General features: G+C 34.0%; 1 protein-coding gene across 1 annotated transcript in view; it reads left to right on the top strand.

Moving 5' to 3' along the window:
* Nucleotides 1-27739, top strand: part of LNPK (lunapark, ER junction formation factor) — an 83268-nt gene that overhangs the window by 1120 nt on the left and 54409 nt on the right. Inside the window, exons 2-5 of the mRNA XM_082841286.1 lie at nucleotides 4556-4645; nucleotides 6267-6308; nucleotides 7088-7275; nucleotides 20810-20868. Coding sequence (XP_082697412.1) covers nucleotides 4619-4645; nucleotides 6267-6308; nucleotides 7088-7275; nucleotides 20810-20868 — 316 coding nt within the window. The 5' untranslated portion in view covers nucleotides 4556-4618. The remainder of the gene's footprint in view (nucleotides 1-4555; nucleotides 4646-6266; nucleotides 6309-7087; nucleotides 7276-20809; nucleotides 20869-27739) is intronic.

The following is a 27739-nucleotide window of genomic DNA, read 5'->3' as shown; positions in this document are numbered from 1 at the left end:
TTAGAATTTCAAGTTTCTCCGTCATCTACTGGCATCAACCCATTGCTGTTAAAAACCTTAGTGTTTACATATTATTAACTTGAAAGAATAAAAAAAGGAAGAAATTATATGGCTTACAACAGGTATGATTTATAGGAGAAATCTTTACAATCAAATAGTCATTTTTTGGTAGTATTTAGTTCAGAATGAGCATTGACTTACCATGAAGACCAGAACTTAATCATTGTATAATAAAAGTGCTTTTAGAGATGTAATTCTTTTCAGTAATTTTATTTTTGAGCAGTAAATGTGGTAGTTTGGGATATTTCAGAATTGTCTTTTCTGTTAGGATATTTGAAAGTTAGAGTTATAGAACAAACACTTTTAATCTCAAATTGAATTGTCCAGTGTGTTATAGAGGTACTGTTGATGGTGACAATAGTTTCTACTTAAGTTTGGAACTTGATAAACATAAAACTAAACTTCCTTTGCTGTTAAAGTTTATTTTAATGTAAGAGTCTTCAGAGTATTTTGTTTTATTTTTTATACTGGAGAAAATGAGAGCAATACAATTTCAGTTAAAATACAAACTAAATTTATTTTCCAATTTTAAAATTATGAAACAGTTTCTTTATAAGAAGTTAGAAAGAAATGTGTTCCATATGAGAAGTATTGCCGTACTACATGTGCTTTCTGGTAATAGTAGTAATAATGTCTATAATTTATTATACACTTATTTCATTACCAAGTGATATATAATTTCATTTAACTCATGCAGCAATTCTGTGAAGTGTAGATGTAGATATTTTCACCGCTTTACAAATGCTGAACTGAGGCTTAGAGAGTTTAGTTTATACAAGATCACGTAGCTAGTATGTGGTTGAGTCATATTTTGAATCAAGACCTTTTTTATTCCATTATTTCAATATGACTTGAAGTAAGCTCAAAATTTAAGAATAACACATCCCAAGATTTCAAATTCTGACACCTAACCCTGAGTGTGAATAGCAGTTAATAGAAAACATTCAAATAATATGGTGGGTGTTATTATTTAGTGAAAAACACATTAGATGCACCCAGCTCTTAAGGTCATGTCAGGTCCCATAGTGATAGCAGAGTGGAAAGAGACTCTTTATACACGTTCACGGAAGATTTCTTGGAACAGGCCACTTGAGATTGAACAATCTGTCCACTCAAGAGCAAGCAAATTGATTTATGCTTCAGAAAGAAATGCTAGTTATTTGATTCCCATGTATTTTCCATGTGTTGAAAGGAAGCAGAGATGGACTAGAAAAGGGCAGCAACCACAGCAGTAAAAACAACCATTTGTATCGAGAAATTAGTATGTGTCAGGCACTGTTGTAAGTACTTTAGAATACATTATGTTGTAAGCTTTTCAACATTTGAGAGGGTTCTTAACTATCGCTCTTTTGCAGATGAAGATAATGAGTAACTGAGAGGTTAATTTATTTATTTGCCCAAGGTTTCATAGTAATGGGCCACAGGAATTGGAGTTAAGATGTTCAGGTGGCAAGGAGGGAAAAAGTGTTTGGAAATAGAAGAGGTATGAAATTAAAGTTGTAGAGAAATAGTTGATTTATTTAATTTTGTTATGCTTTCGTATCTGTTGGAAAGTACTACTTATACATGTGTATTATAGTAAATCAGGCGTCCCTAACAAATACCAGAATTTGATAGAAAAAAAGTTGGGACAATGAGGGTTGATTGGCTTTTTGATTATGAACCTGAAAGGATGAATATGGCATTTAATGACTATTACCATAGTGTGTTGTTCTAGAGGACAAATTTAGAAGCACAATTCTCTGCTGCAGGGATCTTATGTAATTTGTTTCATTAACATCAAAACAATTCTCCAAGCAAATAATTGATGTCAAAGTTGGTATTAATTGTAATATTATGCATACATTTCATATTACATGAATTTTAAAAGTGACGTGCAGTAAACAAGTAGAGGCAGTACTTGCAGACTTCTAGCACCAGTTCTGCCCCTAGCTGGACCTGCATGATTTTGGCATGTCCTTTAGCTTCTCTTCCATGCAGATTTAAGCATTCAGATTTAAGCAAATGAAGGAATTGGGCTACATGATAAACTGTACTAACCCTGTGTCTTATGTTTATGACTTTCCACTTCAGTAGCTCTGTTTACCAGCTATTTGAGAATGTCTGAGGTGCTTTTATATGTTTTATATATAAATATTCCAATCTAATCTACAGAAAGACTTAATTTCTGATTTTGAGTTATTAGAAGTAACTTGTTGCTTTTTTTTGCCTTTTTTATTGAGCTGTAATTGATTTACAATATCATATAAGTTTCAGGTGTATAACATAGTGATTTACAATTTTTAAAGATTATACTCCATTTATAGTTATAAATGTTGGCTATATTCCCTGTGCTGTACAATATATCCTTGTAACTTATTTGTTTTATACATAGTAGTTTGTATCTCTTAAGCCACTACCGCTAACTTGTTGCTTTTTAAAAAATCAAAACTAAAATACTGGGTCTGGCTCTGTTACTTACTGTCTTTGGGAACTTAGCAAATTACTTCACTTCTGTAGACTCAGTTTTGCCATTTGTAAAATAGAGTGATGGTAGTATCTAAATGATAAAATTCATGAAAAACATTTGTTTTAGGGCCTGCTAGAAGATTAAGTCCTTACCAAGTGTTTAAATGATATTATTGTTGTCATTACTTTCAAATATTAAAAATTCTGATTTGTGATAGCTATAAACTGTTTCAAACCAAAATGTGTAGGTCAGTTGTGTACAAAACACTGTGCTATACACCATACATAGTGGTGTATAGCACATGCATTCATCGTATACATGGGATAATGTATACTTTGAGAATATACAGGGCTTCCCTGGTGGCGCAGTGGTTGAGAGTCCGCCTGCCGATACAGGGGACACGGGTTCGTGCCCCGGTCCGGGAAGATCCCACATGCTGCGGAGCGGCCGGGCCCGTGGGCCATGGCCGCTGAGCCTGCACGTCCGGAGCCTGTGCTCCGCAATGGGAGAGGCCACAACAGTGAGAGGCCTGCATACAGGAAAAAAAAAAAAGAAAATATACAAGTTAAGTGGTTCATCTGAATCTTCCCTTCCCAGCCACCTTTCTTGGTGATTTTTAGCATCTTAAGGTTTTAAGATCTATTTAATGTCTTAACTCAGAAATTTATACTTTTATTCATTAAAGTTCCTGGATTTCCTACAACCACACTTTAGAAATTTGAATACCGATTTACTATTGAAGGATTAATAATATTTAGATTGCAACTTAAATGTGGCTTATAACATTGATTACATTTATAAACTTCAGAAGTTTTCAGTACAGATTATAGGTATTTCTGTTGGTAAAAATCACTTTGTGTGTTTCATAATTAGACTTTTTTTACTTCTCTAACCAAGAAAGTCAAGATAGGCATGCCTGATGCTAATTCCAACCTAAAAATAGTATTGCAGAGTGAATGTACTTACTTTGTGCTGGCATTATTTTGTGATTACATTTATGAGTTTAAAAAAATGTAAGAATTATGGCCTAACTTTTTTTAGGTGGAAATGAAGCAGTTTTATACATTGGTAGTATATAACTGTAACATGGTAAAACTATGTAAGTTTGAAAATATACTTTCACTGTTTCAGTTTAAAAGAATTAAAAATTATATAACTATTGACTGGTAAATTGATTTAGGATATAATATTGCTGATACATTTTTATATGTATGGTAATATTTAATACATTTGAGAGTCATAGAAAAACAACTAAAAAAGGGGATATGAGATACAGCTAGCTGACATGACAGTTTAACTTGAGGGACGTAGACACAATTTCAGAAAGAAATGTTTATTTGGGTGTTGAACGGTAGTGAACAGACCGGAAGTCTGAAGATAGAGTGGCTTTGGGTAATGTTTCTTCTGAGCTATTGGGTGAATCACTAAACTTCTTTCCACTTAATTTTCTTGTCTGTAAAATGGTAATAATAAAGGCTATCCTGTGAAAAGTGGTAGTATTATTAACTTTAATATACAGAAAAGAAAATTATGGCTCAGAAACGTTAAATGATATGCTCACTGTCACAGGTAACCTTATAACCCTTATTTTCTTACTCAAAATCCTGTTGGCTTTCTATTATTGTAAGGTGATATTATTCTAAACATTGTAGAGCACCCCTAGTTCCAAATAACTAGTTTAGTTGGGAGACAGCTGAATGATAGAAATGCAGTACAGCAGAATTTTTCTTAGAAGAACAATATAGGGGACCTACTTTAAGGAACAGAAAATTGCAAAGTGGTATGAATATATACTTTTAAAACACCTTGCTACTTAAAAAGTCTTTCCAGCTTTATTTTCACTTTTAAATATGTTTTGGCTTGGAAGAAAGGAATTTTTAAAAGGTGGGCTGTCTGCAAGACTGTTTGAATTAAAATTCCACATAAGTGGAGTCCAAATAAATTAATATTTTATAGTATTTTTGGGTAGTATTGCAACATCTAAATTTTATAGTGAATATGCTGTATATTTAACTTAAATTTTTAAAATAATTGCTTTATTTCTAGCTGTGAATTCCTTTGGACAACTGATGATATTTATCATTGTGCCCAGTTTCTACAAATAAAAAAATGGGTGGATTATTTTCTCGATGGAGGGTAAGTTACTTTTCTTTACAGCCAGTTCTTAGTCTAATATAAAAGTGTCACATAAAGCTATTTGTAAGGGTCTCCTTTGTGGTGTAGACTTGAGTAGTGGTTTAATATTATCCCTAACTCTATTTAATTTTTTTTCTTTCTTCTCTTATGAGTTATTTTTTTATTTGGACTTTAATGGTTCTACTTGCTGTATAGGTGTCTGATGTCTCTGTTTAACAGAATTATTTCACGTTGACCTATGAATTATTTTTATTTCTCTGTTTATACATTTGTGTACAAATGGTTATCTTTTCTTGTTTTCATACTGCCTAAATTTCAATCTTACTTGAAAGATAGTTGAAATTAAGTATTCTATACAATATTTATGTTTTTATAGGCTATATCTTTTTGCTTAAAGCTTGTCACAAATATTTACTAAAGTCACACTAGGTATACTTTTAGGAATTAATAGGTTAAACAAAATTAAAAATATAGTTTGATTTTATTGGCTAAGTCTTTAGAGGAAGTATCTCAAATTTAGAGCTGTAAAATATAAAATATTCTGGTCAATGCTCTTCTCTAATATAAGAGGAGGTAATGTAGTCTAGGACAACTACTTTGCTTATTTTTTGACTCCTTTTTACCATAACAATGGAGTCTGGCAATACTTGGTACACAATTTAGTTTTTGACCTATTGCTGGAGATGCTTTGTTTTGGATTGGCATTACATTGACACCCTCCACCCCCCTTTAAAACCTTATTAAAGTTCTGCCTGAGAATCAAATTTATCTATTCTTCCTTTGTCTTTCTTGTTAGGTTGAACCATATGAAACTGCCAGTTTTGACTACATAAACAGCAATTGCATATGGTTCAACCTAATATTAACAACTCCTGCTGGCCCTACAATGAATTGATAATCATTACCCTCTTAGATGGTTGAGTATATAATTGGTAATTACTTTTTTCAAATGTTGTATGAGGCATTTTGGCTGGTTTTTATTCTAGGTGATATAAAAAATATCTTTGACAAACAAGCTCTGCAATAGTGAAGTATTCTTAGATGCCCTTTAAAAATCTGATATTCAGAAAAGTACTTTAGGAATTCAGAATGAAGGTAGCCTATTGATTTTCGACCTCCAGAGTCCTAAGTGAACTTTAAGCAATAGTAAATCAGACCATATTTAGTCTTGAATTTTTAAATAGAATTTATAATTATAATAATTTAATAGAATTAATAATTTATAATAACTTAATAGAATTCTTTTGAATAATCATATCTAAGAAAATTTTTCTTGGAGGAAAATTTAAACAAATTTTCTCTTAGTAAAAGTATGTTTTATTGGGGTTGGTTAAGGATGGTAAAAATTGAGCTATCAGAGTTGAAAGTACTTCTAGGACTAAAAATTTAAGTTAAGTAGGTACATCTTATTTCTTTAGTCTTGTGTAATTTTGTTTATAGTTATAATTTTTATTTAAGTCTAAATCTCATTTGTAAAAAGACAGGAATACATATTGCTTAATAACATTGAAAAAACTTAATTTTGGATTAAAATGTTCTTGTATGATTATATGAGTCAAAGTGTTTCTAAGTTAGCGATAACAGGTTTTAATGCTGTCTCTTATTTCTGTTTCTATAACAGACAAAACCTTCAACTGTAGAGGTTCTGGAAAATATAGATAAGGTATGTTCTTTGGCTCTGGGGTGTTTTAATTCATTTTAGGTGTTACATAAATATTATTTTAGTACATATTACTTTGGAGACTAGATCTGGTATGGGAATTTAGAGGTGATATAGAGTAAGCCTGAGAACTTCAATGTTAAAATCCAAAGTCTATCAGTGACCTAAGAAGTCTGTGTCAGGTAATAGTGAATGTTAGAATGAAATTTGATCTACAGCATGGTGTAAATCAATGTTACAGATAGGACAAAGTAGATTATAAAATAGTCTGCAACTATTTGTATCAGTTTGCAAACTTCACAGCTTTTTATACTTTCTATCATAAAAAAATGGTTATTCTTTGAGAATATTGAGAGTGATGAATGGATTGAAAGAATCTAGTATGGGTCACTGTTTCAATTTTTATTAATTCTTTTTATAGTCAGAGTTTTTTTTTTAGGCCTTATACAGGGAGAATTATTACTTGTTTGACTTAACAAAGACTATTGATGCCAATTTTATACCTCTGATCTTTGCTAATTTGATAGGTTATCAAACATTATTTTTAAATATCTTAATTTTTAATTTAAAAAAGATTTGTCAAATCATAATAGACATTTTTCATATGTTTTAACTTCATTTTTAATTTTCTTTTTCATATTATGTTCTGTTTAAAATATTAAGGTATTATGTTTCATTGAATTTTTAAGAGTTCTTTATAACCTCTCATGTAAAAATTTTTTTACCATTTTAATTTCTTTATGAATTTGATTTAATAATACATAATAACTTTCTCTTCACAGGAAATTCAAGCATTGGAAGAATTTAGGGAAAAAAATCAGAGATTACAAAAATTATGGGTTGGAAGATTAATTCTCTACTCTTCAATTCTCTATCTGTTTACATGTTTAATTGTATACTTATGGTACCTTCCTGATGAATTTACAGCAAGACTTGCCATGACACTCCCATTTTTTGCTTTCCCATTAATGTAAGTAAAATGTTCTTTTTGTTGACTTTTCCTGACTAGATAGTTTTAATATAGTCAGTTTCTTTTTATTATGAAATAATAATGTTTCAGAGTGAATAAATTTGCATTTTTTGCAGTTTGAAAACTGTTTCTTTAAAAAGTAGAACAATTGTTTTAAACCTTTATTTATAATCCAACATACTTGAAGAATATGACCCAGTGACATTAGTAATAATGGCTCTGTACGGTAATCTTTTGTGATTCTCTAACACATGTTCATGCTCCCTAGGAGTATTGGGCATGGAGTAGGCATTTCAGATTGTGGGTAGTGGCAAGTGAGGAAGGACTTGTAAAACAAAAAGAACATCTGCCCCATGTTGAATGTATTCCATTCATCCCACCCTTCCCCTCTTTTTAGTAACTGCTATAAAGCAATTGACCCTTACTACAGAAATATTTTGTAATACAGCACTTTACGGGAGGTGTGAATTGAGATTAGAATGATTGCGAATTTTGAGAGAAAGTTGAATGAAAAATTTGCTCATTCAATCAACAAACATTTATAGGTACCAATTGTGTGCATGTTGGATTATAATGGTGTATGGTACACAAAAATACAGAACCTTTGACTGTAGATCTTAGACTGCATACATTAAATTAAGTAATAAGTGTAATGAATATTATAATGGATCCTTAACACAGTCTGGAGTGGACATGGGAGTCAGGGAAGGGCCTTTGTATTCTTTACTACTGTTGCCACAAATTTAGTGACTTAACACCCATTTATTATATCACAAGTGTGTAGGTCAGAAGTTCAGGTAGTTTGACTGGGTTTTTTGCTTAGGGTCTTGCAGGCTTAAATCATAGTTATTAGCTGGCCTGGAGTCTCTGGGGGCGGAGAATCTGCTTCCAGGCTCAAACAGGGTGTTGGCTAACTTCTGCTGTATCTCTCTGATTTCCTATTTTGCCCTTGGCTGAGAGAAACCTCTGTTTTTAAGGGCTTAACTGATGGTATTAAACTCACCAGGATAATCTAGGTTAATCTGCCTATCTTAAAATCAACTGAGTAGTAATTATATCTGCAAAGTCCCTCCATAGTAGTACCTAGATTACTGTTTGATAATATAACCAGAGAATGGAAATCTTGGGGAGAGAGAGGGGGATATCTTTAGAATTCTGCCTACCACAGTCTTCCTGAGGAAGTGGTTTTTGAGTTTGAGACCTGAAGGATGAGTTATATGTAGCAAGGGTGGTGTGACATGGTAGGTAGTGTTTTAGGCAGAAGGAAGAGCATATTTGAAGACTCTGAAGGAGGATAGAGCATGGTAGGTTTAAAGAATTGAAAGAAGGCCAAAGACTGGATTATGGAGAAAAGTCTGGATAGTTAGACGAAGGATATTTCTTGAGGGCCTTATAGTCTATAATAAGGATTTTAGGTTTTAATCTAAGAATAGTGGGAAGCCACTGAAGATTTTTAAGGAGTATGACATGATCATATCATTATCTTGAAGATACCACTGAGGCTACAGCATGGAGAGTAAATTAGAGGGGAGTAAGAATGGATCCGGAGCAGCAAGTTAGAAGGTTATTGTAATTGTCTAGGGGAGAAACGATTGATGGTGATTTGCACTTGAGTGGTGGTAGCAGCATTGAAGAGAAACAGATGGGCTGAATGAAGTGGATGGGTTGAAGAGATTTAAGAGGTAGAATTGAGGTAATATGGAGAGGCTCTTGGTGATTGGTTAAATGTGGGGTGAAGAGGAAGAATTGCGTCAAGGATAAAGTTCAAGTTCATGGCTTGGGAAATTTGGTTGATGGTAGCATCATTCATCTAAATAGGGAACAACATGAGGAGGAGCAGGTAGTTGACCCACTGAGACCAAAATACCTATGGTCTATCCAGATAGAGCTGCCAAGTGGGATGGTTAAGTATGACTATGAAGCTCAGGAGAGAAATTTGAATGGGAGATATAAATTTAGGATTTGGCAGCTTATAAATATTAGTCAAAGCCATCATCTGTTCATTCAGTAAATATTTGGCACCTGCAATGTGTTAGGTTTTGGGCTAGCCTGTTGTGATTGAGAAAGTAGGGAGCTTACATTCAGTTGGGATTGGACAGACAAAAAACGAGACAAGTAAACAAACATAGTTAATTTAGAGGGAGATAAGTGCAATGAAGAAAATAAACAGGTGATGTGATAGAGAAGAATAGGATGCTTTAGGATGGTCCTGGAAGGCCTCTTTTGAGGACGTATTTGAATTGAGAACTAAAGTATGAGAAAGAACCAGTATGGAAAGAGTTGGAATATATGGAAGAGTATTTATATATACAGTGTGTAATAGCACATATATCCATAGAGAGATATAGGAAAGGATTATCCTCAAAATAATAATGGTAATTTTCTCAGGTGTTGGAATTTTAAGTAGTCGTTTCTTTCCACATGCTTTTTTTTGGTATTGTTAGAATTTTTTCCATCAGTGTGTTCTTCAAATTAAAAAAAAAAAATTCCAAGAAGAAAGAACGGAAAATGCAAAGTCTGTGAAGTAGGAGAGAGAGTGACTTACGCGAGGGTCAAAAACATAGGTATATCTGGAGTGTGTGATGGAGAGGAAGAGTGATGCAAGGTGAGCTTGCACAATCTAGGTCATGGAGGGTCACAGAGAGGAGTCTGAATTTTATTTTGGGTGAAATGGAAAGAGTGTAAAGGTTTTAGTAGAAGAATGGCATGATGAGATCTAAGAAGATCATGTGTGATGTTTTATGGAGATGGAGTAAGAGGAGGACAAGAATAGAAACCGGGAGATCAGCTAGGAGGCTGTTGTAGAAGTTTAATAAAAAATGAAGACGGATTGGACTGCCCAGTGGCAGAAGAGATGAACAGATGATTTGGAAATATTTTGGAAGTAAAACTGAGACAACTTGATGGGAGGAAATGGAAGGTAAGGGAAAAGGAGGTATCAGGGTGATGCTTAGGTTTTTTGGTTTGACATTGGTGGGTGGGGTAGGATCTTTTTCATTGGGACTACTGTAGTAAACATTTTTGGTTTAGTCTTTAGGAACTCCTGGTGCTGATACAATTTTAACTTTGTATGTAGGTAAAGAGCCAAAAATCAAGTACATGCATATTACAAAATAATTGTCTCTGCCATTTAAAAAATGTTTCTTCTCTTTTGAAATTTTGGAATGCTTCTTATCCCAGGTGTAGTCTCAGATTTCATAATGCAGAGCCCCTTTCCCTTGTTAACCTTCTATTATTTTTTTATGAAGAGAAGGGAGAAAAATTTAGAAAGGGAATAAGTGTGAGATGTTTAGTTGATTTAAATGTCTTTAAATACTTAAAAAAACTCCATTTGACATCCATTTCCATATAAAAATTGATTTTCTGATTATAGAAGATTTCAATCTAGTTGTAAAAGAATACCTGACAGGGAACTCTCTGTGCTAATTCTAATGCCTAAGCACAGATTGTGATTGGCTATTGTGACTCAGAAGATTTTTTTTGTTTGTTTTTTTGCACATAAATCATATACTAATTGTTTTTAAAAGTATAAAAAACTGGGGCTTCCCTGGTGGCGCAGTGTTTGAGAGTCCGCCTGCCGACGCAGGGTACACGGGTTCGTGCCCTGGTCCGGGAAGATCCCACATGCCGCGGAGCGGCTGGGCCCGTGAGCCATGGCCGCTGAGCCTGCGCGTCCGGAGCCTGTGCTCCGCAACGGGAGAGGCCACAACAGTGAGAGGCCCGTGTACCGCAAAAAAAAAAAAAAAAAAAGTAAAAAAACTTAGTTTCTTTAAAAATGTTTTTTATTTCTTCAGTTTGATCTTTCCACTCTTTTGAGTGTGAAGCTTTGTTATCCTTACTGTGTCCTTCTGCCTGTTCTGCATCACATGCATCTAGTATTTCTTGGCTTGTTAAGCTTCAGAGCCATTTCTCACTTTGTCTCATTCACATCTGTGACCTGGTTCTCAACTGCTGCAGTTTCTATTTCAGTGAGCTGTTGTTCACTTTTGGAAGCATAGACCAGTTATCCAACAAAGAATAGAATTGTCCTTCTGATTGATGACAATCAAAAAAGCATGAAATAGAATACAACAACATGAGAGTGGATGTTGTGGTGAACAGAAAGAAGACTTACCACAGGACATTGCCTTTTGTGTGTAATGTGAGCTCTCGCTCAAGCTTACCCCTGGACTTTTTTTCTTTGGAAACAAAGTTTTGATGTCTAGACCAGGGTTTGCGTAAAGAAATGGAGGCAGAAGGAGCAAGAAAAGGTATTGCTTTACTCATCACTGTCTACATTAATTATAAAGTTTAGAAATCTACCTGAAATGACAAAAAGCGACTCTTGTCTCTGCATTCCCAGTTTCCCAAATGCTTTTACTGGCAGAGAGGTCACGGATTCAGGACTGAGCATATATTGCCTAATCATAACTATTCCCAAATTATCTTTTTTGGTAGAATATCAATACCTGAGAAGATTTGAGATTTTATTTTGTCTTCTTTTTAGGATGTAATAGGGAGGAACTTGGTGAGATTCCAGTCTATTGGTTTTCTGCTTTTCAGATTTGATAATATATTTATATCTCTCTGATCTTTTCAGCTGTTACTGAAACTGAAATTATGGTGAACTGATTTCATAGGAATTATTAAGATTGTGCTCCATAATGAGGGAAGGTTTGGTTTACATTAAATTTTTGTATTTCTGCATTATGCTGGCAGATAGGCATTATCTTGGGAGTTGGCTCATTTTCTAAGAAGGAACAACCGTAGACTTTGTCTCTACCCTTAACTGACTCTGCAAGCAATCTTACAAACTTTTATTCCTGGATACCTTATTCTTACAAATAATAACTTTCTAGAAATTCCATTCTCTATAAGGTCATTTCAGAGACCAATTAGCATAAAATGTTAACCTTCCCAGAGGGTTTGGCCATATTTTCTTTCCGTGTGTATGTGTGTTTTCCTCTTAAAATGAGATTTGAGGGGAAAAAATTTAAGCAAAGGAACTGAGGAAGGTGGTTTTGTCTCCTGTTTCCTTCCTCCTGTTTTTTGTTTTCTTGCTTTTCTACTTGAATTGAAAGCCGTTTGAGGTTAGAGCTTTGACTTTATACAATTTTTTTTTTTTTTTTTCTGCACTACGCAGCATGTGGGATCTTAGTTCCCAACCAGGGATTGAACCTGGGCCCCCTTCATTGGAAGGCAGAGTCTTAACCACTGGACTGTCAGGGAATGCCTCCTTCCCACTTCCCCTCCTCCCAACCAGTTTGTGGTGTATATTTCCTCAATCCAGCTAGGCAGCTAACAGACATAATTTGTAGCCTTTTCAGGAAAGTTAAAAGTTTGTTTCATGGCACTCTAATAAATACAAAGTATCTCCCATCAACTATAGTTGGCTCTTAAAGGAGAAGATATCTGAACATCTCTTGATATTTACTCAAGGGGAATATTTACTCTTAGTTTTTGTAGGTAAGAAAATCATTTTGCAAGCATCCCTTTTATAATATTCATATTAAAATATAGATATTCACTTGATATAATTCTGTACTTAAAAAATTATGTACTGAGACATAATTAAGAGACAAATCCTATTCTTGGATGGGAAGACAAATCCTATTCTGAGATGAGTTCTCCCTAAATTAATCTAAAAATGTGTGATCACAATAAAAATACTAACAACACTTTAAAAATCTTGGCACACTTATTCCATAATTTTTAATGAAAAATAAGCACATAAGAATAGTCTTGAAAAGTCTAAAAAAGGAGCGGAATGAGAAGCAGAGGTCTACCAGGCATCAAATGCATTGTAAAACTTCATTAATTAAAAGTTTGATAGTGTCTAAATAGAGACACAGACCAAAGGAAGAGATACAAGAATCCAGAAATAAATCCCAAAAGGAATTTTTATTATATATGGTTTTTATGTATGATAAAGATAGCATTTCAAATCATTGGGGGAAAACAGTATTGAGTTATATCTCTCCTCTACCCAAATAATAAAAATAAATACATAAAGCTTGTTCCTTATACCAAAATAAATCATTGTTACTTGTCTAAATGTGAAGGTAATTCTCCCTAAAGCCTTTGATGGTTAAATAAACTGACAAAATTGTCAACATAGTTATAAATATTGAGACCTGTAATCTTTTCATTTTTAGCTTTATATATTGTTAAGTCTCATCTTAAAAACATTTCAATAAATTGGATTGGGCTTGTATAGTTGTTGGAAAGAAAGCACTTAAATTTGGCAGAAAGGACGAAATAAGTAAAAATTCCTTTTTATATGAAGGTTGGTGAAAAATCATCAGAGGTTTATGGAATGTTAATTCTTTAGTAAAAGTGAGGAAGGTTTTATTATATTGATTGAGTTTTAGGTATTCTGCTACATTTTAACTTTTAGCATTTTTAACTTTAGTACAGTAAAAACACTTAGTATTAAGGATTTAAAATGTTTACTGAATCTAAGTATGATTCTGTTTTATTGAGGCTCCAGTTATTCCTGTTAGAACACCTTTATAATTTTATAGTGCAAGTCACTGGATAATATTTAACAGAAATTCATGCTGTACTTACATTTCACATAGCATCAGTTTCATTCAGAAAAGAACAACAGGAATGATTACATGAATGTGAGTTAGGGTATTTAGTATGTCTTAGAACTGATAGTATATATGAACTTATCGATTTTCTATACTAATTTTGTATTCAACTATAATAATTGTTTTATTGTTTCTAATAAGTTTTTTAGTTGATTCTTTGAGAGTTTCTAAGTATGCAATCATATTATTTGTAAGTAGCAATAATTTTACCACCTCCTTTCAGATTTTTTGACTCCTTTCAGATTTTTTTTCCCTCTTTGGTAATTGTATTGGCTAATACTTTCAGGACAATGTTAAGTTACAGAGAAAATAGTCAACATCCTTAACTTGTTCCTTGGGAATGCTTCTAATGTTTCCCCATTGGGCATTATCCTGACTTTTGGATTGAGACAGATATATTTTATGTTGAGGAATCTTCTAGCTATTTATATTTTATTTAGTTTTTTTTTTTAAATCAAGAAAGATTGTTGAATTTTGTTAAATGCTGTTTCATCATCTATGGAGATAGCCATGTGATTTTTCATCTTACATCTCTTGATAATGATAGATTATATTAAATATTGAAATCAAATGTTGAAATCTTGAATTCTAGGAAAATTTCTACTTTCTTAGTTGTAGTCATTTTATAAGAACATCAGGAAGCTTTCCTTTCTTTTTTAATGCTCTGGAACAGTTTAAATAGTACTAGCATTATCTGTCCTTTACAGGTTTAGTAGTATTCCATTTGAAATCTTTTGGGCTTGGTGTTTTTTATAGAGGGTAGCTCTTAACAACTTCTAAAATTCAATAGCAGTTCATTTTTTAGGCTTTCTCTCTCTTCCAAGGTTAGTTTTGTTAACCATTCTACAGTTTTAAAGGGTATTTGCATAGTGTTGTAATAGCAGTAATCATTGTCTCATTGATTTTTAAAATTTTCTTTGTAGCTATGATTATGGCTTCCTTATTATTTCTTATTTTATATATTTGTAATTCTTTTCTGATTATTTTTATTAGCTGTTTCTTCCAAAGAACCAGCTTAAAAAAATTACTTTTTTTTTCCATAGGCTTACTTTATTCTTGTAACTCAAAATGGATGCTTTAATGTATTTATTTTCATTCTTATTTCTTAACACAATACACCACACATGTATTTGAGGCCATGGTATTTTTCTGACTGCTTTAGTTTTATCCCACAGGTCTTGATAGGTAGTGATATGTATTTACTTTGGTTATTTTTAAAACTTCATTGCATTTTTTAAAAGTTTTTTTTTTAAGTTTTTATAATCTAAGAGTTATTTCCAGGTGGCAATGTGTGTTTGTATGTTTGTTTTTTTGGCTTAGTTACTATTTCTAGTTTTATTATATTGCTTTCAGAAAATGTTGTTTAATAATATTTCTCCTTCTTTGGTTTTATTGAGACCTGTTTTGGTGGCATGCTATTTGATCAGTTGCTGTGTTTCATGAACACTTGAAGATATATATATTTTTCAGAGTTTAATATTATCATTGTAAACTACCTTACTGTGTTATATAGGTCTTCTGTATCCTAATAACAGTGTATTTCTACTTCTCCCTATATTTCCTTTAGTTTTGCTTTATGAATGTTATGCTTTTCTATTTGATGAGTAAATATTCTTGTAATATCTTCATTGTAGGCACATCCTTTAAAAAAATACTTTTTATCTTGAAATAATTATAGATTCACAGGAAATTGGGAAAAACAGATGTACAAGCAGGTCCTGTGTACCCTTCACCTAGCCTTCCCCAGTGGTAACATCTTGCATGACTACAGTTAAATATCACAACAGGAAATAGACACTGGTTCAATTCATAGAGTGTATTCAGATTTCACTAGTTTTACATACACTCATTTGTGTGTATGTGTTTTATATTTCTATGCAGTTTTATCATATGTGTAGCTTCATGTAAGTACCCCACAATTTAGATCCAGAATTGTTCACAGAGTTCCTTTTTGCTACCCCTTTGCAGTCATACCAACCCTCTTCCACATGCCCCATTCCTAACCCCTTCCACCCCATCTGTTTTCCATCTCTATAATTTTATTTCAAGAATGTTATAAAATGGGATCACATAGTATGTAACCTTTTGAAGTTGGCTTTTTAAACTTAGCGTATTCTTGAGATACATCCAAGATGTTAAGTGTAACAGTAATTACTTTTTATTGCTGTGTAGTATTTCATGGCATTAATGTAGCACAGTTTGTTTAGCCATACACCTGTTAAAGGACATTAGGATGGTTTCCAGTTTCTGGCTCTAACAAATGAGACTGCCATGAATATTTGTGTACAGGTTTTTATCTGAATGTAAGTTTTTATTTATCTGGGGTATATGCCCAAGAGTGTAATTTCTGAGGCGCTTGTAAGTACATGTTTACTTTTATAAGAAACTGCTAAACCTTTTTTCAGAGTAGAGGTACCACTTTATATTTCCACTAGTGATGTTTGAGTGATCTTGTTTCTCTGCATCCTTGGCAACATTTGGTATTATCACTATTTTGTGATTTGATCATTCTGATAGGTGTGTATTGATAGCTCATTGTGGTTTTAATTTACATTTCCCTGATGGCTGTGATGCTGAACATCTTTTCATGTGCTTATTTTCCATCTGTATCTTTTCTTCATTGAAATGTCTGTTCAGGTCTGCTGTCTAATTTTCTAATTGGATAATTAGTCTTTTTACTGTTGAGTTTTGAGAGTTCTTTATATATTGTAGATACAAGTTCTTTGCTGGATATATGGTTTGCAGATTTTTTTTTTCAGTCTGTAATTTGGGTTTTCATCCTTATAAAGGGTTCTTCACAGAGCCAAATTTATTATTTAAATTTTTCCTTTTATGGATTGTGTTTTTGTTGTTAAGAACCTCTCTGTATCTATAGGTCCTGAAGACTTTCTTCTTTGTTTTTTTGCTATGCTTTTTTCCTTCTAACATTTTCCATTTAAGTTCATAAGCCATTTTGAGCCATTTTTTTATATAAGATGTGAGGTTCACATTGAGATCCATCCTTCCTTCCTTCCTTCCTTCCTTCCTTCCTTCCTTCCTTCCTTCCTTCCTTCCTTCCTTTCTTCCTCCCTCCCTCCCTCTCTCCCTCTCTCTCTCTCTCTCTCTCTCTCTCCCTCCCTCCGTCCCCCTCTCTCTCTTTCTTTCTTTCTTCTGCCTGTGGATGTGCAGTTGCTCCAGCTCTATTTGTTGGAAAGAAACTGCATCCTTTTTAATACTATAAAATGACCTTCTTTTTCTAGTTTAAAGCTTTTTTTGGTGCAGGTGTAGTCTTGAATTCAGTCTTGTGGCATATTAAGATCACAACCTTTATTTTGTGTGTATTTGCCTACTATATTTTTTGCCCATTGTTTTATTTTCAACCTTCAAAAACAGTTTTAGGTGTCAGTTTACATTATAGGGTTGGTTTTTATTTTATGATCCAGTCTGAAAGTCTTTTTCTTTTGCTCTAGTGAGTTTAGCTCATTTACATTCATTGAGATGAAAGATGTTGGTCTAAGTTTTGAAACTAATTTTCTATTTTGCTTTTGGTTTTTATACCTTAAATAGAAAATCTCTAGCTATGTGGTATGTTTACTTTGCTTTGGCCCAGTTATTTGTAAGAGGTTTATGTGAGAGTATAGAGGCAAGTCTTCCTACATTTAGGCTATCTAGAATTTTCCTTATGATCCAGGATTTAGTATGTTAGTTTGTTCAGCTTTTAACCTTCTCCAGCCAACAGGGTTAGGCAACTGTGTATAAAATTTTTCATAGTACAAAACTTTTCTCCCCTGCTGCCATAGAAACAGAATATTCTTTGTAAATAGGGCATTTCTGAGTCATTTCTCTTTAAGCCCTGCCTTTTCTGTTTCATTGTTGGAACCAAACTTAGGAGTTTCTGCCTGTAGCATGTGTATCTTATTCTCACTGTAATAAACATGAGTTTTAGGCTTTACACTTTGAGAAGTTTATCTTCCTACCTTTTAGTGAGATAAGCAGTTTTCCTTCTCTGCTTTTACTCTTTTGAGCCCCTGCATGATCTCCATTGTTTTGGAGAACACTTCCACATATTTTGAGGGTTGAGTTTTAGCTTATCTTAATTTTATCAGAAAAGGGATTTGTGTTTTTGTTTTTGTCTCCTTGCTGTTTGGATGATTTCTACGAAGAGAAGGGGGAAATGGAGATTATGCCAGTATTCTCAAAGTAGGAGTCAATAGTAATATCTTTAATATCTTCACAAAACATGTTGCTGTATTTTCATAAATTATATTTAATTATTGGGAGAGCAACATCTTTGTTGGGATAAGTAGAACACATATTCCTGAAGTACTTTAATTCTTTTCCTAAATTTTATTTTAAAGAATTATGTAAAAGAATTTCATTTAATTTAGCCTTAAGGAATAACTAACTCTATTATATTCTACCTTTTCAAGTCTTGAAGGCTTGACACTTAGAAATGTGTATTATTTGATAGCTCATTTTCTCCACCAGTAGTTCTGATAAAAACCAAAAGAAGAATTTGTTGTCCACAAAGGGAAGTTAGTGAGTTTTATTGTGAAGTAAGGGAGTATATTTCCATTCTCGTACTTTTTACACTTTGAAAATTATATATGCTTAAAAAAAATACCATTTAAGAAAATTTACTGATTTTCTTCAGAATTTTAGTCATTATCTCTGCAACTCCTTTTCTTGTGTTCTCAGTTTTCTTTCCCTATACTTTTTTTCCTAAATCATCTCTCTCAGCTTGCCACTGTTTCAGGGGGCTTGCAATGGGGAAATATTATGGGACTTTTCTACTGTTGAAGGATCATTTAGGGTTGTGAGCTGTATGTTTAACCTCTTTTCTCGTCTCCCTTCCCTTGATAAGGACAATACCCAGTTGTCTTTTTTTTAGTGCTTAGATAGTTGTCCAAGTACCATGTAGGAATCTGGTACTGGTTATTTTGGTATTTTCATATCATAAAAATAAATCATCACCATGTAAAAACATGTAGGGGCTTCACTGGTGGCGCAATGGTTAAGAACCCGCCTGCCAATGCAGGGGACATGGGTTGGAGCCCTGGTCCAGGAAGATCCCACATGCCAAGGAGCAACTAAGCCTGTGTGCCACAACTACTGAGCCTGCACTCTAGAACCCATGAGCCACAACTACTGAGTTCATGCACCACAACTACTGAAGCCCGTGTGCCTAGAGCCTGTGCTCCACAGCAAGAGGAGCCACTGCAATGAGAAGCCCGCGCACCACAACAAAGAGTAACCCCCACTCACCGCAACTAGAGAAAGCCTGCGTGCAGCAACGAAGACCCAATGCAGCCAGAAATAAATAAATAAACAAACAAACAACCCCCAAAACATGTACAAGTTATCTATTGCTATATAACAAGTTGCCCCAGAGCTTAGTAGCTTAAAACAACAAATGTTTATTCTCTCTCACAGTTCTTCAGGGACAGAATATGGGAGCAGCTTAGCTGATGGTTCTGGCCCAGGGTCTTTTTTCATATGTAAATTGCAGTTAAGCTATTGGCTGCGCCTATAGTCATCTCAAGGCTTACCTAAAGCTGGAGAATTTACTTCTAAGCTCACACATGCAGTTGTTGGCAGGCATCAGCTCCACTGGCTGTTTGCCAGAGACCTCGGTTACTCACCAAATGGGCTTTTCTATGGAGTTCCCTGAATGTCCTCATGTCATAGCAGCTTCTCTCAGAGCGAGTAATCCAAGAGAGAGAAAGAAAGCAAGCGGAAGAAGAGGCCTGAGATGGAAACTGCGTATTTTTATAACCTAATCTTGAAGTGACATGCTATTGGTCACACAGACCAACACTGGTGAGAGAGAACTACATAAAGTTATGAATACCAGGAGACAGGGTTCACTGGTGATGACCTTGCAGGCTAATTCCTAAGAATGGCAATAATATATTTCAGAGTGAAGAACTAATTTTCATACCTATTATCTGAATTTGCATTTAGATACAATGTATTTCTTTTATAAAATGATGGATAATGTTTGTATACTTATTCGGCCATGCTCTATGGAGAAGGGATTTTTGTTTTATTTACATTGAATTTAAGAGATGACCTGGACAAGTTTGTGATTAGGATCATTCTTTGATTTTCTTTTAATTCTTTTAGTATCATTTGACGACTTACTAATGCAAGGCCTAAAGAATTACCTTCATAAAATCTTTGAAAGGCAATGTTTAGCTAAATTTACTTATCAGTTATTTACTTGATGGTAAGATTTTATTTTTTCTCCAGATAGCTTATCCTATTTAGTAGAGAAGATCCCTCTAATATTAAATAACAGGGAAAGGGCTTCCCTGGTGGCGCAGTGGTTGAGAGTCCGCCTGCCGATGCAGGGGACACGGGTTCGTGCCCCGGTCTGGGAAGATCCCACATGCTGCGGAGTGGCTGGGCCTGTGAGCCATGGCGGCTGAGCCTGCGTGTCCGGAGCCTATGCTTCGCAACAGGAGAGGCCACAACAGTGAGAGGCTCACGTACCGCAAAAAAAATAAATAAATAACAGGGAAGGAGTAGCAACTTACATTTGTATAATGGTTTGGATTTGTAAAACATGTTTTTCCCTAACGTATGGGAATAGATAAAGTTTTAGAGTTGATGCTTACCTAGTAAGAAGGAATTTTTTAATTTGTTCTTAATCTTTTGGAGGATTCATAGACTCCTTTGAGAATGATGAGGGTAATGGTGTCTCCAGAGAAATGCACTTATGCACACAAAGGCAATTTCACAATTTGGAGGGACCCTCAGGAGGTCCATGGATTTTAGATTGAGAACTCCTCCTTTGAAAGCACAGGTAAACTTCTGGTGGATTCTGAAAGAAAGGAGTGCTTTTTGCTTTTCAAAATACAAAGGGATACAATGTCCCTAACTCTAATTGGAAATGTGTGTTTGTTTTCATTTTATGTGGCTTCTAATTCATGTATCCTAATGATGGTTTTTGTTTTTGAATTTTGCTTGTTCTATAGCATCTGGAGCATAAGAACGGTGCTTATTTTCTTCTTTTCCAAGAGAACAGAAAGAAATAGTAAGTTTAATTTTGAAGTTTTTATAAATACATTAAAAAACCCATCTTATGGTGCATTAGTTTGTAATTGAATAACAGGTTGTGAAATGGTATATTGAAATGACAACGTGGTAAATATTGAAGAGCTGTTTACTGTAAAGTATAAGAAAGGTTATGAATGATCAAACTGGTTCTGTTTTTCAGTTGTGTTATTTCTTTCTTGTCCATTTAGAATTTTTTTTTTACACAATACATAAAACGATTCATTTCTTTAAATGAAGAGAAATTATATTTATTAAATTATCTTTATAGAAAACATGTTGTTATGGAGTAAAATATAGTTAAACATCTTCTGAATTATTCTATTAATTGCATCATTCTCTTCAGGCTCACAGCCCCTAGGCTTTTGTTTTTATTGTATGTAAATACAATATGTATGTAAATTATGACAATTTTCCTGTATTCTGTGTATGTGCAGATTTTATTTATTTATTTATTTAATTTTTATTTATTTATTTTTATTCTTTTTGGCTGTGTTGGGTCTTCGTTTCTGTGTGAGGGCTTTCTCTAGTTGCTGCGGGCGGGGGCCACTCTTCATTGCGGTGCGCGGGCCTCTCACTATCGCGGCCTCTCCCGTTGCGGAGCACAGGCTCCAGACGCGTAGGCTCAGTAGTTGTGGCTCACGGGCCAAATTGCTCTGCGGCATGTGGGATCTTCCCAGACAAGGGCTCGAACCCGCATCCCCTGCGTTGGCAGGCAGATTCTCAACCACTGCGCCACCAGGGAAGCCCAGTATGTGCAGATTTTAAAGACATTCAGGTCTTAAAACTATGAGTTATAATTAACCCAAGATATGCAAATTTCATTTTAAATGAACTTTACATGTGATTTTTTTTTCTTGTTTTAACTTTTCATTATAGAATATTTCAAGCATATACAAAAGTAGACTGAATAGTATAATGAACACTCATATTACCTATCACACAACCTAAACAATCATCAACTCCTGGTCAATCTTATTTAATTTTTACCCCCACCCACTTCTCCATCTCTTATTTTGAAGTATATCCCAGATATATCTATCCATAATGTACTTAAAAAATGTGTAAACAATGTACATTATTATACTTAAAAAAGAATTCTTAAAATTATAAAATATTAAATATAAAAATAATAAATTTCCAGTTATCTTACAAATGTCATTTGCTTTAAAAAATATTTTGTTTGTTTGACTCAGGATCCAAATAAGGTTCACACAGATACATGACTTTCACACTGCCCTCCTCATGTATAACTTATCTTTGACCCAGTTAAGTTTCTGTGATCTAGACCAATGACCATCCCTTTTAGACACCCTTGACTCCTTTGCCTCTCTTTCCCATTCTGCTTGTCTGGCAAACCATACCTTGTTTAAATACAGTTATATGCTTAATCTGTGACTGGAGAAACCATATCCTGGTTAAAAACATTTATGTGCTTAGTCTATATCTGCATCAGGAAAACTAAATTTGTTAGAGGAAAATCATACAACATGCTGACTAGACTCACTTTAAATCTATGATTGCAAATACCAAATGTACACTCAACACTGCTACACAACCCTATTATAGTTCCCTAGTAAATTTACTTTTTTCTCTTTGAGAGTATTATTTGACACTGTATTTCTCCTCAAATCACTAATACCCACCACCATACCAAAACCCCAAAACCAAAACCAAACCAAACCAAAATAAAGCCAACCAACCAAATAAAAATTCAGAAGCCACAAATAAACAAAACTTCACAAAATCTACCTGGCCACTCTGACCTGATAGTCTCACTTCATGAAGAAAATAGATGTAAACAGGTGAGCACTATCTCCACCACCAAAAACATAGAGTTTGCCCCATCTGTTACTCAGTATGCTGTCATCCATTATGGTAATTTGGAAGACCGACCTTGATCCCATCTCTGGCTAAGTCTTTCATTTATGCTCTGGATTCTAGATACTCTGACCATCTCATGAACTTTGCTCTTATAGTTATCCCTACCTGCATCTCTTTTGCATTATCTGTATTGTATTGTATTGTATTATTTGTATTGGCTTGTCCCTATTTGGCATATAATCCTGTCTCAATACAATCATCTGGGGGAAAAATCCCATCCTGACTCCGTATTCCCTTTAATTTACAATGCATTTCTCCCTCCCCTTCAAAGTTCTCTCATTTTTACCTCCAAAATTATCTTGAATATGACCACTTATAACTTTCTTTACTACTACTACAATTCTAATTCAGGTCATCTAATTCATCATCATCTGTTGCTGGCACTATTGCAGTGGTTTCCTAACTAGTCTATTTTTAAGGTATAAATCAGATCTTGTATCTCTCCTACTTAAATTCTTCTAGTGGCTTCCCATTGCAACCAGAGTAAAATCTGACCTTAACCCCAACTTTCTGGCTTATGTCTATTTCTCTAACTTCATCTCTTTCCACTCTCCTTTTTTCACCTTTGCTCCAGCCACACTAGCCATCTTTTTGTCCTACAAATAAGGTTAAGTCCTCTGAACCTCAGTTTGCTAGTTTATAAACTAGAAACAAATATTTGTTTTGGCAAGACTGTTATGAGTTTTAACTGATAATATTATGTGTGAAAGCATATAAAAATTGTAAAGTGTTATATACATGTGGGCTGATGGTACTGATTTTTCTTTTCCAATTCCTATTATTTTTTATTTTTCTTGCCTTTAAAATTTTACTTGCCTTGTTTAATGGGTTAGGACCCAGTAGAATATTGAGTTGAAGTGGGAATAGCAGGTATCTTTGTCTAGCACCTGATTTTGGTGCAAAAGCTTTTAATTTTTACCATTAAGTATGATGTTTGCTGTGGTTTTAAAAAATATTGATACTTTTAATCAGATTAGAGAAATTAAGCTTATGGCGTTGTTTCCGGTGATATTTAGTGATATAGTAGATGCCGGGAAGACAGGAAGAAGTTTAAAACAAATATGATCTTGGACCTCATGGAACGAACAAAATAGTGAAAAATATAAGAAAATTTAATTTAAATGAGCCCTTGGAAACACTTCTCTAAGGAAAATGTGTGAATATTTTGACTTGCAAGTAGGCACATTAGGACATGCTTATTATATAAAGGAGTTTTTTTGCTTTAAATTTTTATTTTACCGATCCTTTCATTTAAAAAAATTGTACGAATTCATTTGCATAGGTATTGCATGTAGATAAAATAGACTTCATAAGAGATTGTCTTGCAGTTTTACACTTCTTTTTAGCATAAAGTTAGGTACCATATGTATATATATTTATGTGTGTGTGTGTGTATATATATATATATATATATTTTTTTTTTTAAGTCTGAAGCTACTGATCATGTCTTGCTTTTTGTTCTCTGTTAGTTGTATTTCCTTTGTTTTACAAGTTGGACCTAGTATAGATTCAAGTAAGGATTGGCAAACTACAGCCTGTGAGCTAAGCCCTGCCCACCACCTTGTACATCTCATGAGCTAACAATGGTTTTTACATATTTAAATTATTGAAAAAATTCAAAGAGTAATATTTTGTGACATGTTAAATTTGAATGAAGTTCACATTTCTGTTTTATTGGAACACAGCCACGTCCATTCATTTATATGTTATCTGTAGCTGCTTTCATTCAATAATGGCGGAATTGAGTAGTTGTGACAGACTGTATGGTGCTCTCAACATTTCAGCCTATTGTAGGATGCACAACAAATCACAGCGACACTGTTATAACTTGTAATAATTGCTGTATTGTGACTTTTATTTATTATTACCAGTGTACACTCATTATGTAAAAACAAGAAGAGAAAATTGGACTTTGAATGTTGCACTTTTTTTTTTTTTTTTAACTGTACACGGGCCTCTCCCGTTGCGGAGCACAGGCTCCGGATGCGCAGGCTCAGCGGCCATGGCTCACGGGCCCAGCCGCTCCGCGGCATGTGGGATCTTCCCGGACCGGGGCACGAACCCGTGTCCCCTGCATCGGCAGGCGGACTCTCAACTACTGTGCCACCAGGGAAGCCCTGAATGTTGCACTTTTAAGGCACAATGGATTGTGGACTATTTCATTATCAAAACACAAAGCATTGTGCTTATTATGCAATGCCATTATAAATGTACTAAAAGAATACAAATATACATTGACTATCATGCTAAGTACTCATCATGATACTCCCAATGCACAGAAAAGCAATGTTAGAAAAATTAGAACTTTTTTTTTTTTTTTGCGGTATGCGGGCCTCTCACTGTTGTGGCCTCTCCTGCTGTGGCGCACAGGCTCCGGACGCGCAGACTCAGTGGCCATGGCTCACAGGCCCAGCCGCTCCGCGGCATGTGGGATCCTCCCGGACTGGGGCACGAACCCGTGTCCCCTGCATCGTCAGGCGGACTCCCAACCACTGCGCCACCAGGGAAGCCCCTAGAAAATTTTAAATGGAATATCTCATCATAGCAGAATTTCTTCATAAAAATAAAAAGTGAAAATGGAACTTCAAAGTAAGTTTCTGAGTGGCTTATTTGTGAAGCAAAGAAAGCTATTTACCAATGGTGAGTTAATTGTGTAATTGCAGCAGCTGAAAAAATGTGTTTAGAGAAAATACTTGCTTGGCTAGTAGCCTTTTTAGCAAGAACAATTGCTTGAAGAATTAAGAACACTGGAAGCAACATAATTAACTTAAAAACAAGATCATTTAAAAAATATTATTTCAAGTGATTGTCATTGGCTCTTTTTTTTTTTTTTTTGGCCATGCTGCGAGGCTTGCAGGATCTTAGTTCCCTGACCAGGGCTTGAACACGGGCCACCACAGTGAAAGTGCCAAGTCCTAACCACTGGAGTGCCAGGGAATTCCCTGTCATTGACTCTTGATGAGTTGACAGATGTTACTGATACAGCTCAATTGTAATTTATTTCAGAAGTCAGTACTGAACTTGAAATGACTGAAGAATTAGCCTCTGTGAACAGTCTGTGTAGAACACTCTGGGAGAGAATATTTTTAAAGAAGTTGAAAAAACACTAATTTAGTACAACCTGAAGTGGAATCTACTGAGATGTATTTACAACTATTGGTGGTAAAAATATGTGTGAAGCAGAAAGAGGCTTAGTGGATTAATTTACAAAGCTCATGAAACTGTAAGGTGTTTAAATTCTGTGGTTATCCACTGTGTTATTCAACAGCAATGGACTTAATCATCATCAGTTATGTGAACTTTTATCAGAAATACAAGCAGTTGGATGGATTAGTAGTAGTAGTAAACTTTTATTGTGATGTTTTGAGCTCAGAGCCAAGACTAAAATGTTTCTGAATGAGAAGAACCACCTTCAACCATTATGAATGAACTGGCTTTGGAAATTAGATTTTGCTGCAGACTTGATAATGGTTCTTAATGAATTCAACCTAAGAGTACGAGACAAAACAGTCCTTATATGTGAAACCTATACTGCTATAAAGTGATTTAGAAAAGCAAATAACAATTTGCTTTTGATGACGAAAGGTAATTTTTTAAAAAGTGCTATGAGAAGTTAAGAAACAAGATCTCCATTCCCACCCCGATTTGCAGCAGATACATTATCTGAGCTCAAACTGCGATTCCAGCAGTGTTTTTCAGACCTCATGCAAGTACAAAGGAAATTTCCGTATTTCAAAATCCATTTAACTGGAAGTGATTAATTTGCAATGACATGATAAAAGGCAAATATCAAGAGAAGAATCTAAAGAATTTTATAAATGCCTTTCACACAATGAATATGCTCAATTAAAATCATGTGATTGTGGATTGATTTCAATATTTAGCAGCAGCTATCTGTGAAAAAAATTTTTCAAAAATAAAATGTGTGAAATCTCATTACAGATAAACTAACAGATTGACATTTGTGATCAATTTTGAGGATGGGGAACACTAATTTTGAATCTCAATTAAGTGAAATGTTATCCCCCACCTACCCCTCCAGATTCCATTCTTTTCATTGGTAGACCTATGTTACAAAAAATTGAACTCAATTATTATTATATTTGAATTATGTCAATGAAAGTTTTGTGGAAATTTGTTTACTCCTTTAAAAGTGCTCACCTAATTTTGCCTTTTGGCAAAAAGGCATAAAGCCTAAAATATTTACTGTCTGGCCTTTTATAGAAAAAGTTCGCTGATCTCTGCATTAAAGTTTAGATATTTGGCTTGGTCTTATCTAACTAAAGATGACTATTCTCTTTAAAGAGGTCAGCAGTTTTTTTCCCCTTTCAGTAATTAGTCTGCTAGAACACTTTGAAAAAAATATATAGTAAAATCATCTTTTCATAAGTTTGTATTTCTTTGGATTTTTACATAAATAGTATTATTTGAATTGGGTATTCAGATGTTTGCTACTCCAGAACTTCAATGAAAAGATAATTTTATTTGTAAATTTAATTAAACATTAAGAACAATTATTTGAATTCTATTTAGTAAAATGTTTAAATCAAGTTATAAGTCTTCTTTCCATCTGGAATAGTATTCTTATTTATACTAGTTCAGTATTTCTAGAGAAAAACTAGAAATCTAAAATAAATTTGTAAAGCAGATATTGACATTCATAAATTATATCCTTTGAAATGATTCTTTATGTTCCACCAATGCAACCTAACTAAACAGGCAAATCTTGGAAAAGTTTAATTTTGAAAAGTAATTAGTATCCTCTTCCTTTCCAAGTCCCTCTTCAGGTATATAATACTATAGATTTTCAAAGGTTTCTTTATTAGTGCTCAATATCTTGAAGATCAAATAACTTAATAAAATATGTACTTCTTTATTCATAAATAAAGAGAACATTTTTATTACCAATGTATAAAAAATAATTGGTTTTAATTTTGTAAATTAATGTGGGTGGGATGTTGAAGGAG

This window comes from Leucopleurus acutus, assembly GCF_964270905.1.
Source record: "Leucopleurus acutus genome assembly, chromosome: 6".
In the NCBI taxonomy this organism is placed as follows: Eukaryota; Metazoa; Chordata; class Mammalia; order Artiodactyla; family Delphinidae; genus Leucopleurus; species Leucopleurus acutus.
This window is presented reverse-complemented; position numbering and strand designations above follow the sequence as displayed.